The sequence below is a fragment of the Phaethon aethereus genome, assembly GCF_964289735.1.
Source record: "Phaethon aethereus genome assembly, chromosome: 5".
Classification (NCBI taxonomy): Eukaryota; Metazoa; Chordata; class Aves; order Phaethontiformes; family Phaethontidae; genus Phaethon; species Phaethon aethereus.
The window spans coordinates 64,320,945-64,338,825 of NC_138579.1; the positions used below are offsets into that span (position 1 = coordinate 64,320,945).

General features: G+C 39.4%; 1 protein-coding gene across 1 annotated transcript in view; it reads left to right on the plus strand.

Annotated features, from left to right (window-relative positions):
• Positions 1–17,881, plus strand: part of MPPED2 (metallophosphoesterase domain containing 2) — a gene marked incomplete at its 3' end in the record, with an annotated part of 104,619 nt that overhangs the window by 32,656 nt on the left and 54,082 nt on the right. The window contains exon 2 of the mRNA XM_082000358.1: positions 3,094–3,275. Within this exon, the coding sequence (XP_081856484.1) occupies positions 3,094–3,275 (182 nt within the window). The remainder of the gene's footprint in view (positions 1–3,093; positions 3,276–17,881) is intronic.

A 17,881-nucleotide genomic window follows, 5' to 3' on the forward strand; every position in this document is an offset into this window, starting at 1 on the left:
AGCTTTTAGAAACGCCAGTCTGCAGTCCCCAGGTGTTGGGTCGTGAGGTGAGCAGACCACCAAAAGACGGGTGACGTTCGCAGCCCAGGTAGGAGCCTGCCAGCGAGCAGCGTCGCCAAAAGCTGTAAAAGGGTAGTGCCTTGCCTGCTGCGGTCGCTCATCTCACAGGTTCAGAGGCCAGTCTTCCCGTGATGTAGTGAAAAAGAAAAATCTTGCATTACTGTTTGCCACGTTGTAGCTACAGATGAAAAGAAAACTTGAGCCTTTAGGACTAGCAATAACACCGCTTTTATTAAGTTTCTATTGAAGGACTATTTTGAGTAAGATAAATCAATGGGCTGAACACAATAACCTTTCAGTATCTCACTTCTAAATACTTAGTAGGCAGGCACTACTGAAGAAGAGAAGAAATTAAGCTAAGATGTAGAAAAAAGGTTACTTGGCAACATCATAGCATTTGTAAAGAGGAGAAAGAAGGGTCAGGAACTTAATGAATTTCAATTACAGAATTTTCTATAAGTCATTGAATGAATGGAAAAATCCTAAACCAGATTTTGATGTCATACTCTCATAGGGATTACGTAAAGCAAAACAGGGTTTGTTTGGAAACAAACTGCAGAGAATAGCAAGAGCATAGCTGCTGCATACAAACAAAACGGGACTCCCCAGAGGCAGGCGGTGCTGGCCATAGCTCAGGCAGAGGTGATCTGAACAAGGTGTGTGGTACTGATGAAAGTTCGTGTTTGTTTTTTGTGTTGGCTGGAGTGAACATACTCGGAAAGATGAAAGTCTTGATTCGGAACCCCCTCCATATTTACCGTGTGACATATTTCGAAAAAATTTCAACTCCTGTAATTGGAAGGAAGACACAAATACAAAAGCGCTATGGCCTATGATTACGGTTCTGCCCAGCTTGTCAGCATGATTTGAATGGATAAGTGAGTTTTTCTCTGTAATAATAACCTTATTAACTTCTAACCCATGCAGAGAAGAAGAAACCATTGTCGGAGTTCAGACTTTTGCCGTGGGGTTTGGTAGTGGTAACCAGTTGTGTGGCTCAACTAATTGTACCTGGTGCTTTGGGTGGAATAGGACGTGCAATACCAAACAAACAAAAAGTTATCTACCAAGCTGCCCCTTCCCATCCAGTCCATCCTGCAGTAAAATCTCTTTTTAAAGTGAAGACCATATTAAAGTAAACATAATCTTGTAGAGCCTGAATTTTGCAAATTAATTCAGTGGACCATGGCAATCAAATGTGGTACATTCGTGGGAAATACCATTTGATTGGAAATAACTTGATTATGGTACCTAGGAAAATGCAGTCTAACAAATAATATCTTTCCTCCCCTTGCCCCCCATGCTAAAATTTTAGCTGTGAGTAAACATTCTACCAAATATAAAAGACTTAGTAAAATCCTGTTAGTAAGTGCGTTCATGTGGACATTTTTCCATTGGAGACCAGTACATATCCAGACGGAGTTTGGTATCTTGAACCACTATAAACTCCCCAGTGTTCCTGGAGGATGCTTTTGGGCTTTCTCACCTGTGTAGGGAGCTGAAGTTAAAGACACTGGTGGAAGTTTTCACACAGTTCAGTTTATGGTAAATACTAAATACTAATTTAGCCTACTAAGAATAGTAGATACAGTTCAGTAAATAAAGGAATACTTCAAAAGCCTGTATTTTCTTAGGATTTGTGCTTTATTTTCGATTACTGATCATACATCTCATTACAACTATGGGGATTTGAGAAACAGATCCACAATGATGTGTGCTAGTTACTTGTTTTTCTTTTCATTCAGTGTGGAGAGCAAAACTAACAAAGCCTGCTTAATTTTCTTTTTCCTTTCAGGCACAAATTTTTGAATGTCTGTTGTGCCAGTTTCTTCCAATAAGTCTTAGAACAGCATTATTTTGGGTGCTTTAAAATACTTAGAGCTTGGTTTCACTGCTCTGATGATCTGAGACATAAGTGGACTGTTATGCTGACATAACTCCTAAATATCTCAAAATTTCCAGCTGAAGCCAAGCTCTAACCATGATCAAAGTGGCACATCAATGGAACGGATTGAAGTTTTGTGGAGTTGGGATGGGATTTTCTGTGGTGTTAATCCAGATGTTGTGCTATTCAAATGATGAGTTGAGCAAATCAAATTACAGTAACCGCAGAGAAATAATTGCTATCCCAATGCAGGCAATGGGTTGCCTTTTATATTTTAATTTATTCTGTTACAACAGAACAGAATAGTTAGAACTTCTGACCACTGCAATATGCATAAAGCACTTATCTTCCCTATTGTTTTTCTCTATTCTGCTTAAATTTAAAATACAAAGAACAAAAACCCAGAAACCCCAAACTTCTATGATTGGTCAAATGTGGTTGATAAGATCAAATTAAGAAATGTAACTTGCAAATAACCAATTGAACTAAATTTTTAACATCATTGGCTATAGAAAAAAAAAAGTCTTATCTGTGGTTGCATAGTACTCTACCACATTAGTTCCTGACTTTATAGATTTTTGGGAAGATGAGCTCAGGATTTTGTATGGGGGTGAGAAGTTGTCACTAGAGTCAGTTCTGCAACTTCCAGACTTCTTTAAAACATTCCTGAATGTACCTGACTGTGTGTAAACAAATACTCCTGCTGGAATCTGTAGGAGTGCCTATGCCCTTGAACAAAATCAAGTACCAAGCTGCTCAGCTCAAGTGAGAGCCAGTAGCTGGCCCACCTGGGAGACCTGTTATTTAATGGCCCGTGTACCTGTTCATGTATAAGGCAGATGATGAAAAAATATATCTGAATGCAAAGTCTGTCAAATCCATTTTTTCCAATGTTTAAATTAATTTTGGTACCTTGGGTTTTTTAATCTTCCTTTCTTACCAGTTAAAGTATTTGAGGAGCACTGTGGTCCCTTCTGGATTTTTGTCCGTGTTGCATTACAGAGTCATTTCTTTCAGCATGGTGTGTGTAAATGGATGTGTGTGTGCATGCACGTTATGCAGAGATAGATCTGTGGTGATATCTGAAATAATAGATGTGAGGGTTTTAACCTTGTAACTGTTACGAGATCTTTATGTGTCTGCTTTAGGGTCGACCCTATCCCATATGACACTCCAAAACCAGCGGGCCACACGCGATTTGTCTGCGTCTCAGACACACACTCCAGAACAGATGGCATCCAGATGCCTTATGGGGACATCCTTCTCCACACGGGCGATTTCACCGAACTGGGACTGCCCTCAGAGGTTAAGAAGTTTAATGACTGGTTAGGTAAGGAATTACTGCGTTTTGGTGACCCCAATTAACCTCTCCTGTCCAAGTGTCAGTCACTGCCTCCTAATTGAATTAGAGCACTTGAAAATCCCCTCTACCCTTGCTTCCCTTGTCCTCATGTGATGTGCTGTTTCTAGCCTCAGTATGATTCTATTAATTAAGACAAATGTAGAGACTTCGCTGTATTTCTGCATTATCTTGGGGGAAAATATTCTCTTATTCCACAGCAAGGACTGTGTAGCCTTCTGTGTGTTGAGGGGGTGGTGGCACCTCATATGAATGTATACAGCATCCTATTAGTCGATGCTGTTGGGTTTTATGTCCACAGCCAAAACTACTGCTCACTGTATTTTGGGTTTACCATAATTGAAAGCGGTGCTAAAAGCTACAACATATTTGGAAATTATAAAAGTCCTTCTTCCCACAATACAGGATGGCAAAATCAATAACACTGTTTGGAAGAGGAGAATTTTTTTGGGGTGGTGTTCACATGATTGCTCCTTTGAATTAGAGTACTGGCATTTTAACTTCAAATGCAGGCACTCAACGCCTCCGTGGTAGAATGCCTTTCATATTCTGCTGTATTTGATACTAGTGCCTCGAAAACGTGATGCTACAGTTGGGGGCAATTAAATTGCAACAGCAGAAGACCAAAATGAAGGACGGGAACTTGTTCAGGATGCTACTGTTATAAATGCCATTTGGTAGGCTGGCTGTGTACTGCCATGTCACCACTTCCACTAGAAATACTAAGCGGTGAAGGTGACTTGGGCGGTTGATTTTCAAGGAATGTCAGAATGAATCTGAACATTATATAAAAACCTTTAAAAGTATAACTGTGTCATCATGCTTTACCTCCATCACTGAACTCTCTTGCCTGCTGTATTATGGCCACATCTCTACATGCCTTTAATAGCATCGTTTTATTCCACTGGAGTTCCTTGGCTGACCCTTCAAGAGATAAGTAAAGAACATTTGGATTTATAAAAGGAATTTTAAATAGAGGAGCTTCCACATTCTCTCTCTTTTCACCCTCCTTTGCATTTTCTCCATACTGTTCTTTTTATCTTCCTTCTGACTTCCTTTGATTTTCATAGCCCAATTTTAAAGAATGTTTTTCCTTCTTTTTATCACTGTGCCTGTGGGATTGGGGCTTCCAGATACTGCCATATTACTGTAATTGAGTTTTATAATTCTTATTTCTAGAAAACAGTAGATTTTATGGGCTCAAAACGATCCTCTTCCTACTAATTGCAGGACCAGGAAGTAAGAAGTGGTACAAGAAGTAGGTGAATATGTACATAGGTTGAGGGAAGAGACACAGTAGGAATGGTCTTCCTCAACTTCTGTGTGTTCTTTGTGATAACCTGTAACTGTTGTGTGTAGGTGTTGTGAAGTAGGAGGAGGAGAAGCAAGCAAAGTAAAGGCAGTGGGAGGCTGCACAGCTTCCTTGGGAGTGGTCCCACCGAGCTTCAGTCCTTGAGAGAAGCCTAGAGAGAAGCTAGGCAGCACTCTCTTCAACGAGGTTTGGTTGTTACAGATGCCGGGCAGCTCCAGGAAAGGAAAGGAATTCTGGAGAACACAGACCTCCAAAGTCTATGCTGAATACACTGCCAAAAGCAGTGTCTGGTTGCCGAAGTTCCTGTTTGGACCTTGGGTCATTTCACAAGTGTTGTTTTGGTACAGCTGGAGACCATGCCCAGTGCTTGGCATTTGAAAATGCTAGCTCAGTACTGATGAAAGCCAAAACGAGTGAGCTGCTACTGTGTTTTCACCCTTTTGTAGGGAATCTTACATGATCAGCAGCACTTGGTCATTCATTGTACTTAACAGCTGTTTCATGATGTTATTTTATCACATACATCCTTGGTTTAACATTTGCAACATAAAAATTATAACCCTTTGAATAGATTTTGTTCCAGCCTCAATATTTTATCATGGGGTTTTCTTAGCACATATACATATATATATATATATATATGTTTCTTGTAGAAGTCTGTATGGTATTTATCTGAGAAAGCAGATTTTGCATTCTTTAGCAGTCAGTGTCATTGAAACTGGAAGCTTTGACTGTGTGAGGACCTACTGGCTTTGGCCTTAGGCTTTAATGTTTCAGGTACAAAGAACACTTCTTTTGTTATTTCGTCTTTTTTTCTCTTCTTTTTTTACAGGCACAGATCGACTCCACTTGCATTTTCATATATATGACAATACCAGTTATTAGGTTTCTGGCATAAGGTGAGGCAGCAAATTGATTCCCCTGTGGAATCTTGTCGCGTTAGCGAATGCTTGCCCCAGTGCTGTCCTATTCTCATCTGAAATCAAAACGTTATGAAGTCAGGCATGTCCTTTTGACACTTTATTTCAGGCTCCTATCTGCAAAACAGGAGTAATTGTATTTTACTATTTACTATGTATATTTTGAAGATTAATACTGTCAAGGTTGTGAAGTGTTGACACGTAATAGTATAAAAAATACATACCAGTGGCAGGCAGGAGCAGGCAGGACCCTTTTTTTTTTTTCTGCCATATAGTGGGAGGCATCTTTTTTCATCATAGTTGGTAGGAACCTTATTCCAAAGCAATGTGCACTGAGAACTCCCACCAAATACAACATTGTTCTTACAGGAAGGGGTTTTCGTGCATGGTTTCTCCATTGGCAATCGTGTTGTAAAGCATTAATGAAGACAAGGCGTCTGTATTGTTTATACCTTGAGGGAGAGAAGTGAAATCACAGCCAGGCTTCATTCTACAGCTTACCTCACCTACTTTGTGATAAAACAACAGGGCCTCATCTCCACTAGAATTATATAATGGATTAACTAAGACACAATAACTGTCCATAATTTTCTTGGCAATAAAGCCAAGGGAAAAGTTAAAGGATGATTACTCTGAACCCCTGCCTCGCTTGTATATGAGTGTTATATATGCCAGAGTTCTACAGGACTGAAAGCACTTCTCTCTACCCTGCAGTTCCGTATTTTTTGGGTCTTGCATCCCTTTGCTACTCTTCAGGTATCTCACCTGAGCAAAATGTTCAGTCTTGTCCATCCATTTCATTAACATTTATCCTTCTTCCTCACCTCTGCAGCAAAATCATGGAACATGCTTTCCACACTCTCTTTCCCATTCCTCTTACCTCTCAGCCCTTCCTGCAACTTTTACTAATTCTTACGCTTTTTTATCTTTGGCTGATAAATTGTCATTATTGGTTTTGCATGAAAGTTGTCTGGGCTTATACACAGAATAACCTCTGTGGTCACTTAGTGATTACATGCACAGGCTGAGGTAATTTATTCACTTTGTTTTGGTGTGAACACGTCCCTTGGGTCTTGTAACTGCTGTAATCGCTTGACCTTAGTGACTGTTAAATGCTTTAAACACAGTTATTTTAAATTTATAATTGTTTTCATTAAAAATCTCTTATAGTAACTTAACTGACCTTGCAGTAAACACAGCATTATGTGCTGAGGAAGAACTAAGACGTTATCCTAAGCCCAATATATTTCTCATTGAATGTTTCAACATACTATTATTATCACACTGTTCATATTTTTCCCATCCATTCTCATTCAGTCATATATGGGAAATGAAATACAGGACTATCTAATTATAGCTCTGTCTTCATAGTGCAATATTTCCTTTCCTGCATAATGGGAAGTGATTGAATAACTCATAAGAATTTAAGAGAAAGCAAAGATAAATTCAGGCAGATAGATCTTTAATGAGTGACGATATGTTTATTGTGTTCAATTAGTACGGGCCTGATTGTGCATATCCTTACTTGTGTGATTAATTTGCATCTGGTTTAGTCACGTTTCTCAAACAGCCCATTTTGTTCTTTAGACTTTTTTTGTCTAGTGGTTGTCTCTTAGAGCATGACTTGGGGGGGGGGGGGTGTGCTTTTGTTGTTTCATGCAAGATTTCTAATACAAGGTTTATCACTCGACAAATTAGACAAAGTTCTACAGTGGAAGATAGGGATAGATCCAGTTGGTAAAATCACTGCTGGTTAACGTCTGTGGAGCTGAGAATAGAAAATGACTAGGTGTTTCCTGAGTTGTTTTGGGATTTGGCAACTTGGCCGTTTCATTTTTTTTCTTTCATGTCTTGCTTTTGTTTTGAATGCATGTTTTTTTTTAATTCCTGTGGGATAATGACTTGAACTGTGAATAGTTTAGTGGCCAAACGTATATGAGTTAGTACTGGAACAAATTTTTCTTTACCTGTAATATATCTTTGCCTTTAGTATAAACATTGCTGAGAGACGTAAAAGAAAAATTCAGCTTTTTTTCTGTGGTGTAGTTCCTCCATCATGTTACTTAAAGTGAAAAGAAAAGAATGATTATACTATTTTAACATGGCGGTTTTCTTGTTACACTCTGCATATATGGATGGAGTCCTCAGAAACATACTGTCCGTTCTTTTAAAGTTCATTCTTATGTCGATGTTTAGTTATTGAAAATAGCTGCTTCATCTCTGAATTGCTGGCTGTTACATGGAATAGATGACAAAATGGGAAGAGCACTGGAAATGTGATGTTGCTCTCGGAGCTATGGACAGACACTTGGCTCCAGTCTGTACCGAGGTTTCTGCATTAGTACTGTAGGAACTTGAAATGATATTCAAAACTGTATGCCAGACACCTGCCAAAATACTGTTTGATCTTGAAGATAGTATAATTTAATCTGAAAAAAAAAATGAACTGTAACAAAATAGTATAATAGTAAGATCAAGCTCTTTCTTTATCTCTCTTTAAAAATTCAGGGTCACATTCCTCTCGTATCCTTTCTCAGTCTTTCTGGTCTGGCTCAGTTATTCCCTCATTTTATCTGGGCTTCATCTCCTCTCTAGGCATATTTCATTTAAGATTTTGTGTGTGTTCCTTTTGTTAATGTACACTGAAAACAGTTTCATTGTGACAAAGTATTTGTTCTTGAGAACGTTTGCTGCTTAACAGTATATTTCTGATGTGAATTATTTTGGCATCTGACATGACACTTTTTTATAAATACAAGCCAGTAAGCTCTAAATTTCTCCAAATTCAGAGGGATATTAGCTCAAAGTATTCTGAACTAATTTAAAACTAGAAGAAAGCTTATGAATATTTTAACGTAAAATTATGGCAATAAGACCAAATCTCTTCCTATTTTTATAAATGGATTTATTTCTGATTTGTGTTTTTACCATCTGGAGCATATTTTGAGCCCCATATTGCTCTACTTGTTATAGCTAGAACGCATAATTGACTAAACACGGAATAACGTTTTGATGAACAAAACTCTTAGCACTTGAAAAAAAAAATTGCATTCATTCCAAGTGAAAGAAAATGCTGAGGCAGCTTTAATCCTGTGAGTGTGTATGAGTTTTGCACAGCTGTTCTGGGAGACAGGGAAGCAACTCCCTGGAAAATCTGAGAGACTTAATTTTGAAAACAGCTCTATCTTCTGTGAGTGGCTCTGGTGAGGAGCTTCTCCAGGCTTCAGACTGGCTGCTGAAGAGAGTTGATTCTTCGTTGGTGTTGGCGTTCTGCTATCCCGCTGATGCTCTTAGGAGTTTCTGGTGATTTGCAGGATCCCGATCACGTCGGCTTGACTATTTCAGAGATGCTCTGAACTGCAGAATAATGGAGACCTGAAGGTGCACTGGCATGCCTGTGCAGATGGTTTTATTGTGTTGACTTGCTTTTTAATTCTAGCTGCTAATAGATGCTGAATATTATGAGTTTGGAACATGTTGATGCAAGTTCTTTTTAAAAACCCCACATTTGTATGATGAAACCTAGAATATTCAAGTTTTTTTGGTTTGGTGGGGTGTTTTTACTTACTTGGTTCTCTGGGGTATGCATCTCACTCTGTCTTTACGGTAAAGTTTTTAAAAGCTTCTTCCAAGCTTATTTAGATTTTACTGTAGTATCACTACTTAAGAATATTTCCTTTGCTTTTGTTCTAACTTTAACTGTGTTTAATGTCACTGTTAAATTTGCATTTGTACTTAGCTTTAAATTCCCATATGGCTTGACTGAATTAATCATTAGTGGTCAGCTTTTATTTGCATACACTTTTTCTAGATATATTAATACTAATTTTATTTTTTTTCTTCTCAGAGGAATAAAAATAATTTGGATGTTACATTTTATTGTATTTATAAATTAGTGGGAAAATACAGCCATGTGGATTTTTGGTAAGAGGCTTAATTATGTTTTCCTGATGTGAAATTCCTGAATGCACAGTGAAATGTGAAAGCAAAAGGGCAAAGGTGCAAAATTCTGCTTTTGTGCTGTGGTTATTATAGCTGCTTCTTCATATTTATCATCTGCTCTGAGTCAGATTCTTTGTGGAAAACAGAGCCCTGGAAGTATAAATTAAAAGGTAAAATAGAAATTGTACAGAAATGAGTGTCAAGATAGTAAAATTTCCACTGACTGAAGTGGAATTGGAGCATGAGGAACAGTGTAATATCAGATTCATATCTGGTCAGTTGTTTTTTGTTTTGCTTTTGTTTTTCCTGGCAGCTTCTCATAAAGAAATTTCGCAAGAAACTGGTTTTACTGTCTGTTAGTGGCATGTAGAGAAACTTTGGGCTTTTTTTCCTACATTGTAGTCACTAACTTCCTAGAGATACTGTGTAAAATTCTCTATACAAATTGTGTACTCTCTGATCATCGCCATGATCAGTCAAACATAACATTAAGGTGTTATTTGACAACCATTTGGAAACTTGGCTCAGGTGAAATTTGCTTTCAAAGAGAATAATGTTCTGGATTGAGTGGCTCTTTGTATGTTTAAACCTAACCTACTCATTTGGTAATTTTCAATGAAAGAAAGTATTGCACAATTTCTGGACAGGACTTTCAATCATGATAATTGCTTGGTCATTTCTTGGATCTGCTTCCCTGGACTGCTGTTGTCTTACAAGAGGGGGATGATCAGGTTTCAAATAACAAACCATAACCAAAACAAATTTATAAAATAACCAAAATAATTCTTCCTTTCAGTTCCCACTTTCCTGCAAATCCACTTTAAAACAGAACAGAGATGTATGATTGTTGTATTGACCAGGCATGAAACAAGTAATGCCACCCAAACAGAAAGTTTTATACCTGTTGTAGTCGGATTCTTCCTCCAGCATTGCTACTGCAGCCGCATATCGTAGCATAAGAATGATTTCAATGGAAAGCAGTCAAAGTATGTGTCTTTGTACACCCTCAGTGTCTTTAGTCACTTAAAAATTAAATCTTGCATCAAAAATACAAAGTGCAAAAAATACCCATCTCCTAAATTTTCACATCATGCACAACATGTTAACAATATCTAATTAAAATAAGAAGTAAAATAATTTAGTAGAGCATCACATTCCTGCTTAGAAAGAACAATGGTTTCGGGGTGGGGTAGTTGCTTTGAGCAGAGGGAGGTTGGGGCTGGGGGGAAAAAGCACTGCAGATATTAGTGTAATGTGTAGTGTTCAAAGAAATTTTATTTCATCGTAAAGATTAGCAGGCTGTGTAATTCAATTTAAAGCTGGTTGGCAGTGTCCTGTCTATTACAAAGCCTTTTTTTTTTTTTTTCTTTTTTAATCACCACTGTGGGTTTTGTTTTTTTTACTGTTGTATGCGCCTACAGAACCTTGCAGACAGCAGGAGTGATCTTTGGGTTTTGTGCTTCCCACCCCCTTTCCTCTTTTCAGATCTGCATCTTAGGAAATATGTGAGATTTACCTTAAACTGAGCTACAAAATGCTATCTCAGTGAAATGCCATCCTGCATTTTTTTGGCTTGTATAAAATGATTTAAAATTATACAAATTTTTTTTTTTTTTGTGGTCACTGAGAGTGACCATCTGCTAAAAATGTTAGATTGAGGGGGGCTGAATAAAGCTTAAAACTCCGATGTTAGCATTTATTCACACTGTCGTGGACATTACTATGCTGTAGAAAAGGAACATGCAGCAATTTATGTTAATGCAAGACTGGCAGACCTTTATCTTACAGTAATTGCCTGTACTAGGGGGTTAATAAATGTTCCAAGAATTACTGACTTCTTTTTTTGTTCAAGGAAAACAGACTGTTGCTTCTTGCTGGCTATAACTAGCCTGCATAGCTTATTAATTAGCCCTCTTGTTGCAGCGGGGCTGCAGCTGAGTATTTGAGCTGGGACACGTTCTGCATGCGTTTTGTGCATCGGGAACGGTGAGCCTTGGCACCGAAGGGCTGCCGAAGGCAGACCTGTGCAACTCCACCTCTCCCACTCATCCCGCTCACGCCTGCTAGAAGAGCTTGAAATCCTTATTGGCTGTGCTTAGGGGGTATATTGATTTCTGAGGATGGCTGTTATGTCTGTGGGCAGTCTGGTGCCACTGGTGGGGAGAAAAAGGAGGAAAGAGCCCCTTCTCCCAGAGCTAAAGGAATTTGCGTTTTCTTTGTCCCCCTGAGCGTGACGGCGTGAATAACGGCGCTTGCTCCGCAGGGTGGTTACGAGACCCACAGGCAGCATCTTCACTTGGTAAACCGTGCCGAAGGTCCGGGCTGCTCTCGGCGCTTGGCTCACATGAGGGCCGGCTCGTGGTGGCCCTTCCACAGCTTTGGGAACTGAGCTCCTCTGGACTTGAGATCCCTCGGAGGCTCAAGTCACGTCAGTGCCTCACTTCACCGAGCGGCTCTGGTGTCTCTTTTCTCACCCCACACCCCCGTGCGGTGACGGTTACCAAACCCTCACTTACTGTTGATGGTACCTTCAGCAGAGAAGGAACAAAGCAGCACAACAGGGGACAGCAGTGTACGGAGAGAGGCAAGGAGACGCAAAGCCAACATGGAAGAGAACAAAATAACATCAAACTAGGGGAAGGACAGTGGCTTGAAGGAAGAGGCGGACAAATGAGAGCACAGGGATGTAAAGTAGTGGAGATTTACCTGCTTTTTCCAGAGCTACATTTCTTCCCCAGTTAATGAAATCAAGAAATGAGAACTCAGGAGCACTCTGTACTTTGAATTTCCTGTAACTGTTGAGAAGTAAACCTTAAAGACATCAGAATTATGTACATCTTTTCTAATGAACCAGTATCTTTAATATTACAGTCTGGGCTGGGCATCAGAGTGCAATAGCTCCTTTTCTCCTCAATGTTGCCATTAATTTTTTTTCTATGCGACCAGCCACAGAAACACAGAGAGTTTTGGTTTAAACTGAGCTGCAAATGACAAAATGTTACCCATGTTTCTTTACTTTTTCCTGAGCTGCTCTCCCCCACAGGCTACTGTTGAGGCTCCCCGCTCCGTAAGCAGCATTTGGCGTTTGCGTTCGCTGCTGAGAGGTGGGCAGAGGAACTGCGAGGCAACCGCCAGGTTTCCTGCATTTTTGTGCAGATTTCTCCTGAGCGTGGTGGGGACGGAGTTCGCTCCTCCTGCTCTCCTCTGCCCCTGCCGCCAGCTTCGGCGGTGGCTGGGAGTAAAAGAACGTAGCTGTAGCAATACTCGTGGTCCTGAGAGTAAAGGTCCCGGACTAACACCCCCTCCTAACACCCCTGGCGACGTAATTCCCGGACCAGCACGGGTTCGGCTGGAGCAGAAGCCGTTTGCAGCCTCTCCCGGTTGTAAATCATAATCCCGTGCCCTTCGCTGGCGCGCGAAAGGCGGGGGGGGTGCCCCTGGGGACGGAGCCGCCGCGCTGGTGACTGGCAGCTCTGGCTGTGCGTCGTAACGTGGGTCCTGGCATCCGAGCCAGTTACTCGAGGGGGGGTGTGTACGGTTCTGGTGGAAGCAATACAGCCATTCATAAACAAACGCTTCCGTGAAGCCAGCTGTAAAAACAATGATGCTTGCCTTGGAGGTGAAAGGGCAAAACCTTAGCAGAAAGGAGTATAAATAAGGAATAAATTGTTACCTTTGTGTAAGTGACTGAAATAGCTGTTCTTTTTAGTGCTGGATCTTAATGACCAGCACTGATTAACTGTCGTCGTCGCTTTATTCAGCAAAACTTAAGGTCTGCATATCGTGCCTTCTTACAGCAGTTTTTTCATTCCTTTTGTTTTTAATTTTTTTTTTTTAAGTCTGGAAATGATGGCCAAAATGGGTAAGTCGAGAGAGACCCTACTCTGCAGAAAGCGGGCTAGATCAAAAATTGCAAATGCTGCATGCCCCAACAGTTAATGATAGCGTTTAATTACAGAGAAATATTTATTCATGTACCGGAATCCTCAGCGTACTTCTGTACACAAAAGGAAACTACAGGTGCTGCATCATACAGATTTTGCAGCACCTTGTGAAAATGTTGCTGTAAATTCAAATACACAGGTACAAGTACCATAAATCTCTCATACCCATTTAATTTGATTTAGAAACATTTCATTACCTTAGTAGGTTAGGTGCTTACTATTATCCTTATTTTATTAAGGAGCAGAGACAGCTGCAGCAGAGGGCATATGTACTTGTAGTAACAAGGATAGGAAAGATAAGTGTTTCACCTGAATTCCATCACAAATAAAGCACACAAACCCTTTATATTGCAATTGTGCCAATTACATTACATCTCATATTTCTCATTCATCTGCTTTGTCCTTCTGCAGAAGTAAAATTAGGAGGTATTTCAGCACATAGGTTTGCCCACTGAAATTCAAAGAACAGTGCCTGGATTTTTAAAAAACTTCAGGCTGAACTGTCTGTCCTGAGGTCCTGGGATGCTGTAACATAAATAATTTGATAATGGAAATTCTGCAAAGCCAGGAGAAGAGAGGAGGTGGCAAGGAATGGTATCGGATCAGATTTGGAGCTCACTGGCACCAATTTCCATAATTATCACTCTAGACCTTTATCAGGCTTAAAATTTTCTCCCCCCCCCCCTTTTTTTTTTTAAGTGTTTGGGGTTACTCTATGTGCTTAAACTTGCAAGGAAGATATGTGAGGCTGTGCGCCATTCTGCTCAGGCAATTCTAGGTGGCTAGGAAAAAAAAAGACCTGCATAAGAGGAATTCAGTTCGTTGTAATAACATGATACAGCTGGAGTGATCTGGTTGTCTCCTTTCGTAGCTAAGAAATGTCTCTGTGGGCTGAGTTATTAAAAGGAATTTCCTTACAGGGCTCAGGAGATTCCTGGTATCCAAGTTCATCTTGAAAGACTATAATGGAATGTTTAGGTTTATTTAGAATAGTAAATTTAAACGTGGGATTCAGAAAATAATACTGGAGGTTCATAAAGACCCGCCTGGGTATTTTTAGTTGACTGTAATTTCTGTTTGCATTGTCTGCGTACTTTCTCTTTCATTTTTATCCTCGGTAAAAATTTCAGGAAAGGACCGTGGAGGTAGTTCTGAAATACAGTACATGGTGCTGTCAAATGGGTATCAGGCTGCTTCTAGAAGTGGAGTTCAGTTCAACTGGTTTTAGATTTATCCTCTCCTGACTTAGAAAAGGAAGAAACAATTCCCACAAACATCAGCATCTCCATCCAAAAATGTTTTAAAACACGTTTGAATAGCAAACTTGCTTCTTATACTTCAGTGTTTACAAGTAAAAGCATAAAAATGATCATAGGGTAAAATTTCAAAAGCAGCTAATTGCTCTGGCACACTGGAGAATGTGACATTCTCAGAGTTATTAAAAAGTTGATGTCCTGCTTTTAGACAGCTGTCCATGCTTTTAAAACGTTTTGATATTTAAAAAGTATTTTATCTTATTTCTTCTTTTTCCTTGCAGTTTATTTTCCTTGTGATATTCTTGCTGTCCCTACTTACTATTTTTTTCCTTATCATTATGGGAATTTATCCCCATTACATTAGTTAAGTCTGAGCCCCAGTATGTTTTGTAGTTTACCAGTAATGTACTCAAAAATTATAGTTTTAAAAGGAAGGATTTCAGTTCCACATATAAAAATTGAGACGTTACATAAAATATACTGTATTATAGGAAGAAAATTAAAATAGTTATCATAAGTATCGTGTTTATGTATTTGAGATTTTTTTTCATCTCATAAGAAACGCTCTGATCACCTTCCTGGGATACGGGAAAAAGAAGGCATTTGGAGGGTTTTTTTCAGAAATATTGACTAGGCTTTACCAGGCTGCAAGGTAGAGGGAGATGTGTGCCTGCTGCTTTGTGCCTTCATGAGCCTCAATGACTTCCATTTAAAAATGAGAAAACAAATAATGGGAGCAAGCACAGAGAGGAGAGAAACAGGATTTTTTTGTGATTATCTTAGTTTCCTGATTCATCTATGTATTTGTTTACCTTAAGCAGGTAGGTAGATATTGGAGGTATCCTTATAGAGGTGTGTTTTTCAGTCCTGTGGACAGAAAAGGAAGCTTTGGTGCTCGTATAAAAGCCCCTGTCAATAAGGCAGAAAAATTTGGGGCAGAATCTAGATCTGGGTCCTGTACTCATAATTCTCATTTCCTTCAGTAAGTAGTAAAGAACTGATACCCAGACTTGTTTATCTTTTGAATAAAGATTTTACTTTGTCTGGAAAGTCTTGTCCTTAGCATTTGCTAGCCTTTTGCAGTGTGAAAATACATGTACATGAGCATACCAAGACATTGTGATAATTATGATTAGCTTAATTACTTCCTGTATAATTGTTTCTCAAGATGACCTCCTTTTTGTGGCTTTTATTAATTTATTTTAGGAAAAAAAGACTTAATTGGAATTGTAAATTACAGAGGCAAAGGGTGTGTTATGGGAAGTAGGTCCAGATCAGTTTTTGTCAGACAGTGGCTGTTGGTTTTTATATTCTTAAAATTAATGGAGAAAAATCATTTAAATTGATAGAGTGTGTGCATGCACAAGGTAATATCAACAGCCGATATATTATTTTAAAATCTGGTGAGTTTCTTTATAGAGGATTAGGTTATATAGTGTGGGGACTCTGAAAAGAAAATGGAATTGTGTATTGATGCCTTTAGAAATATTATTTGAGGGCAATAAAATGTTCCCTGGAATTCCCTCCTGAGTGGAGAAAATGGAGTTTGTTTGCAGTAATTGCATTTTCTAGCATTTGCTTTCGCACTTTCCAATATGAGTTAAGCCAATTGGAACCTGTGATTTCGTTTTGCTTATTGGCAAAAGTACCATGTAAATTGATCTGTGATGCATTTATAGAGAATGCTTTGAAAATTTTGAAATAAGAGATGGCTTTTTCTTATTAGATTTAGATAGTAATAGGGTTCATTTCTATATTTTCGCCTAATGCAATAGTAACCAAAAATGTTCCTTTTCAATTTGGTGTTAATCAAGTTCAAGGAGAACATTTCTACATAGCCCCACTGGCACTGCGAAGGCAGAGTTTATGTTCCCATTGTCAGCCTTGGTATTCAGAATTCAAGATCTGAGCCATTTGAAACCACACCAAGCCGAAATCGATCTAAAACTTGTCAGCCCTGGTACATCAAGATTTTGATCACAAGAGAAAATGTAAAAATCTATTGGACAAAATGTGGCATATTTATGTGTATTTGCAGTATACATGCACTATAGACCTTAAACTACGGGGGGCTAAATGCAAATCTGATTCTAAGTGTAAATAGGGGGTAATTCTGTTTCAACTTCAGCTCTGCCAGGCAAAAGATGTTCTTCCCTGAAAACCTTACGTATTTTCCCAAGGGAGTGCTATTTCACTTAACGAGTCTCTTTGAAAGTGCAGGCATAGCACCGCCGCAGCCATCGTAGTCCTTTACGTATTGCTTTGCTATGGGAGAGAGACGAGTAGCAGGAACCACCATTTCTGCAAGAATCATTTTTAAAAATGAATGGGAAGAAATAAGGCTATTGTGATTTGCAGGGAGGATGTTGTTTTCAGAATTTTCTAAAGTTAAAGGGAAACATCATAGCTGTCAGCTTTTTTTAAATTAGGTGATGGGGTGGGGGTAGGTTGCATAATTACAAGCCTGAAAAAGCCTTTCCAGGGACTAACAAGCAGAGAAATCTGTGCTGCTTCTGTTTTGAATTTCATAATTTTAAAGTCAGTTTGGGGAGCACTTCTTACACCTAAAGTTGGCAGTGCTGTGAGCTGCAAAATCTGGAGGCTTTTTTTTTTTTTGAGGTTAGACTAAACAAAACCTTCACCTTCTGTTTGTTTCAAAACAAAAAAATGTTATGTATTAATCGATAAAACATTAGTGTGGCTTTCCATGCTTCCGGAAAAAATGTTTCATTAACAGTAGCCCAGTGAAATTCAAAATAACTTCGAGATCAAAACCCAACATGTGTAATGCCAGAGTAATGCTAAGGAAGCTGTGGAACACTGAAGCGAAACAAAAGATTGTGGCTTACGGTGTGCTACGTTTTTTCTTTTAACGGAGAGGAGAAGGATATTAATCACAAACAGTTACATTAGAATAATGTTACGGTTGAGACGTGAATACCTAAAAGCAAGGAACTGTTACCAATGCAGAGCATCGTTAAATCAGACTGGTAGTTGACTGGTGCTGCGCGGCCCTGTTGCAGGGTCATACTGCACTTGGCCATGGTATGGCCCACTGTTGTGCCAAATTCAGTACATTTACCTGTGGGAGAGAGGACGAGTGGAAGCATTTGGTGTTGGGCACCGCTGATCTGGCAGTATCGGACTCCTCCGAAGTGCCGGTACAGGGCGGGTAGCGCCCGTACCGGCGGTCGCTCGGGGA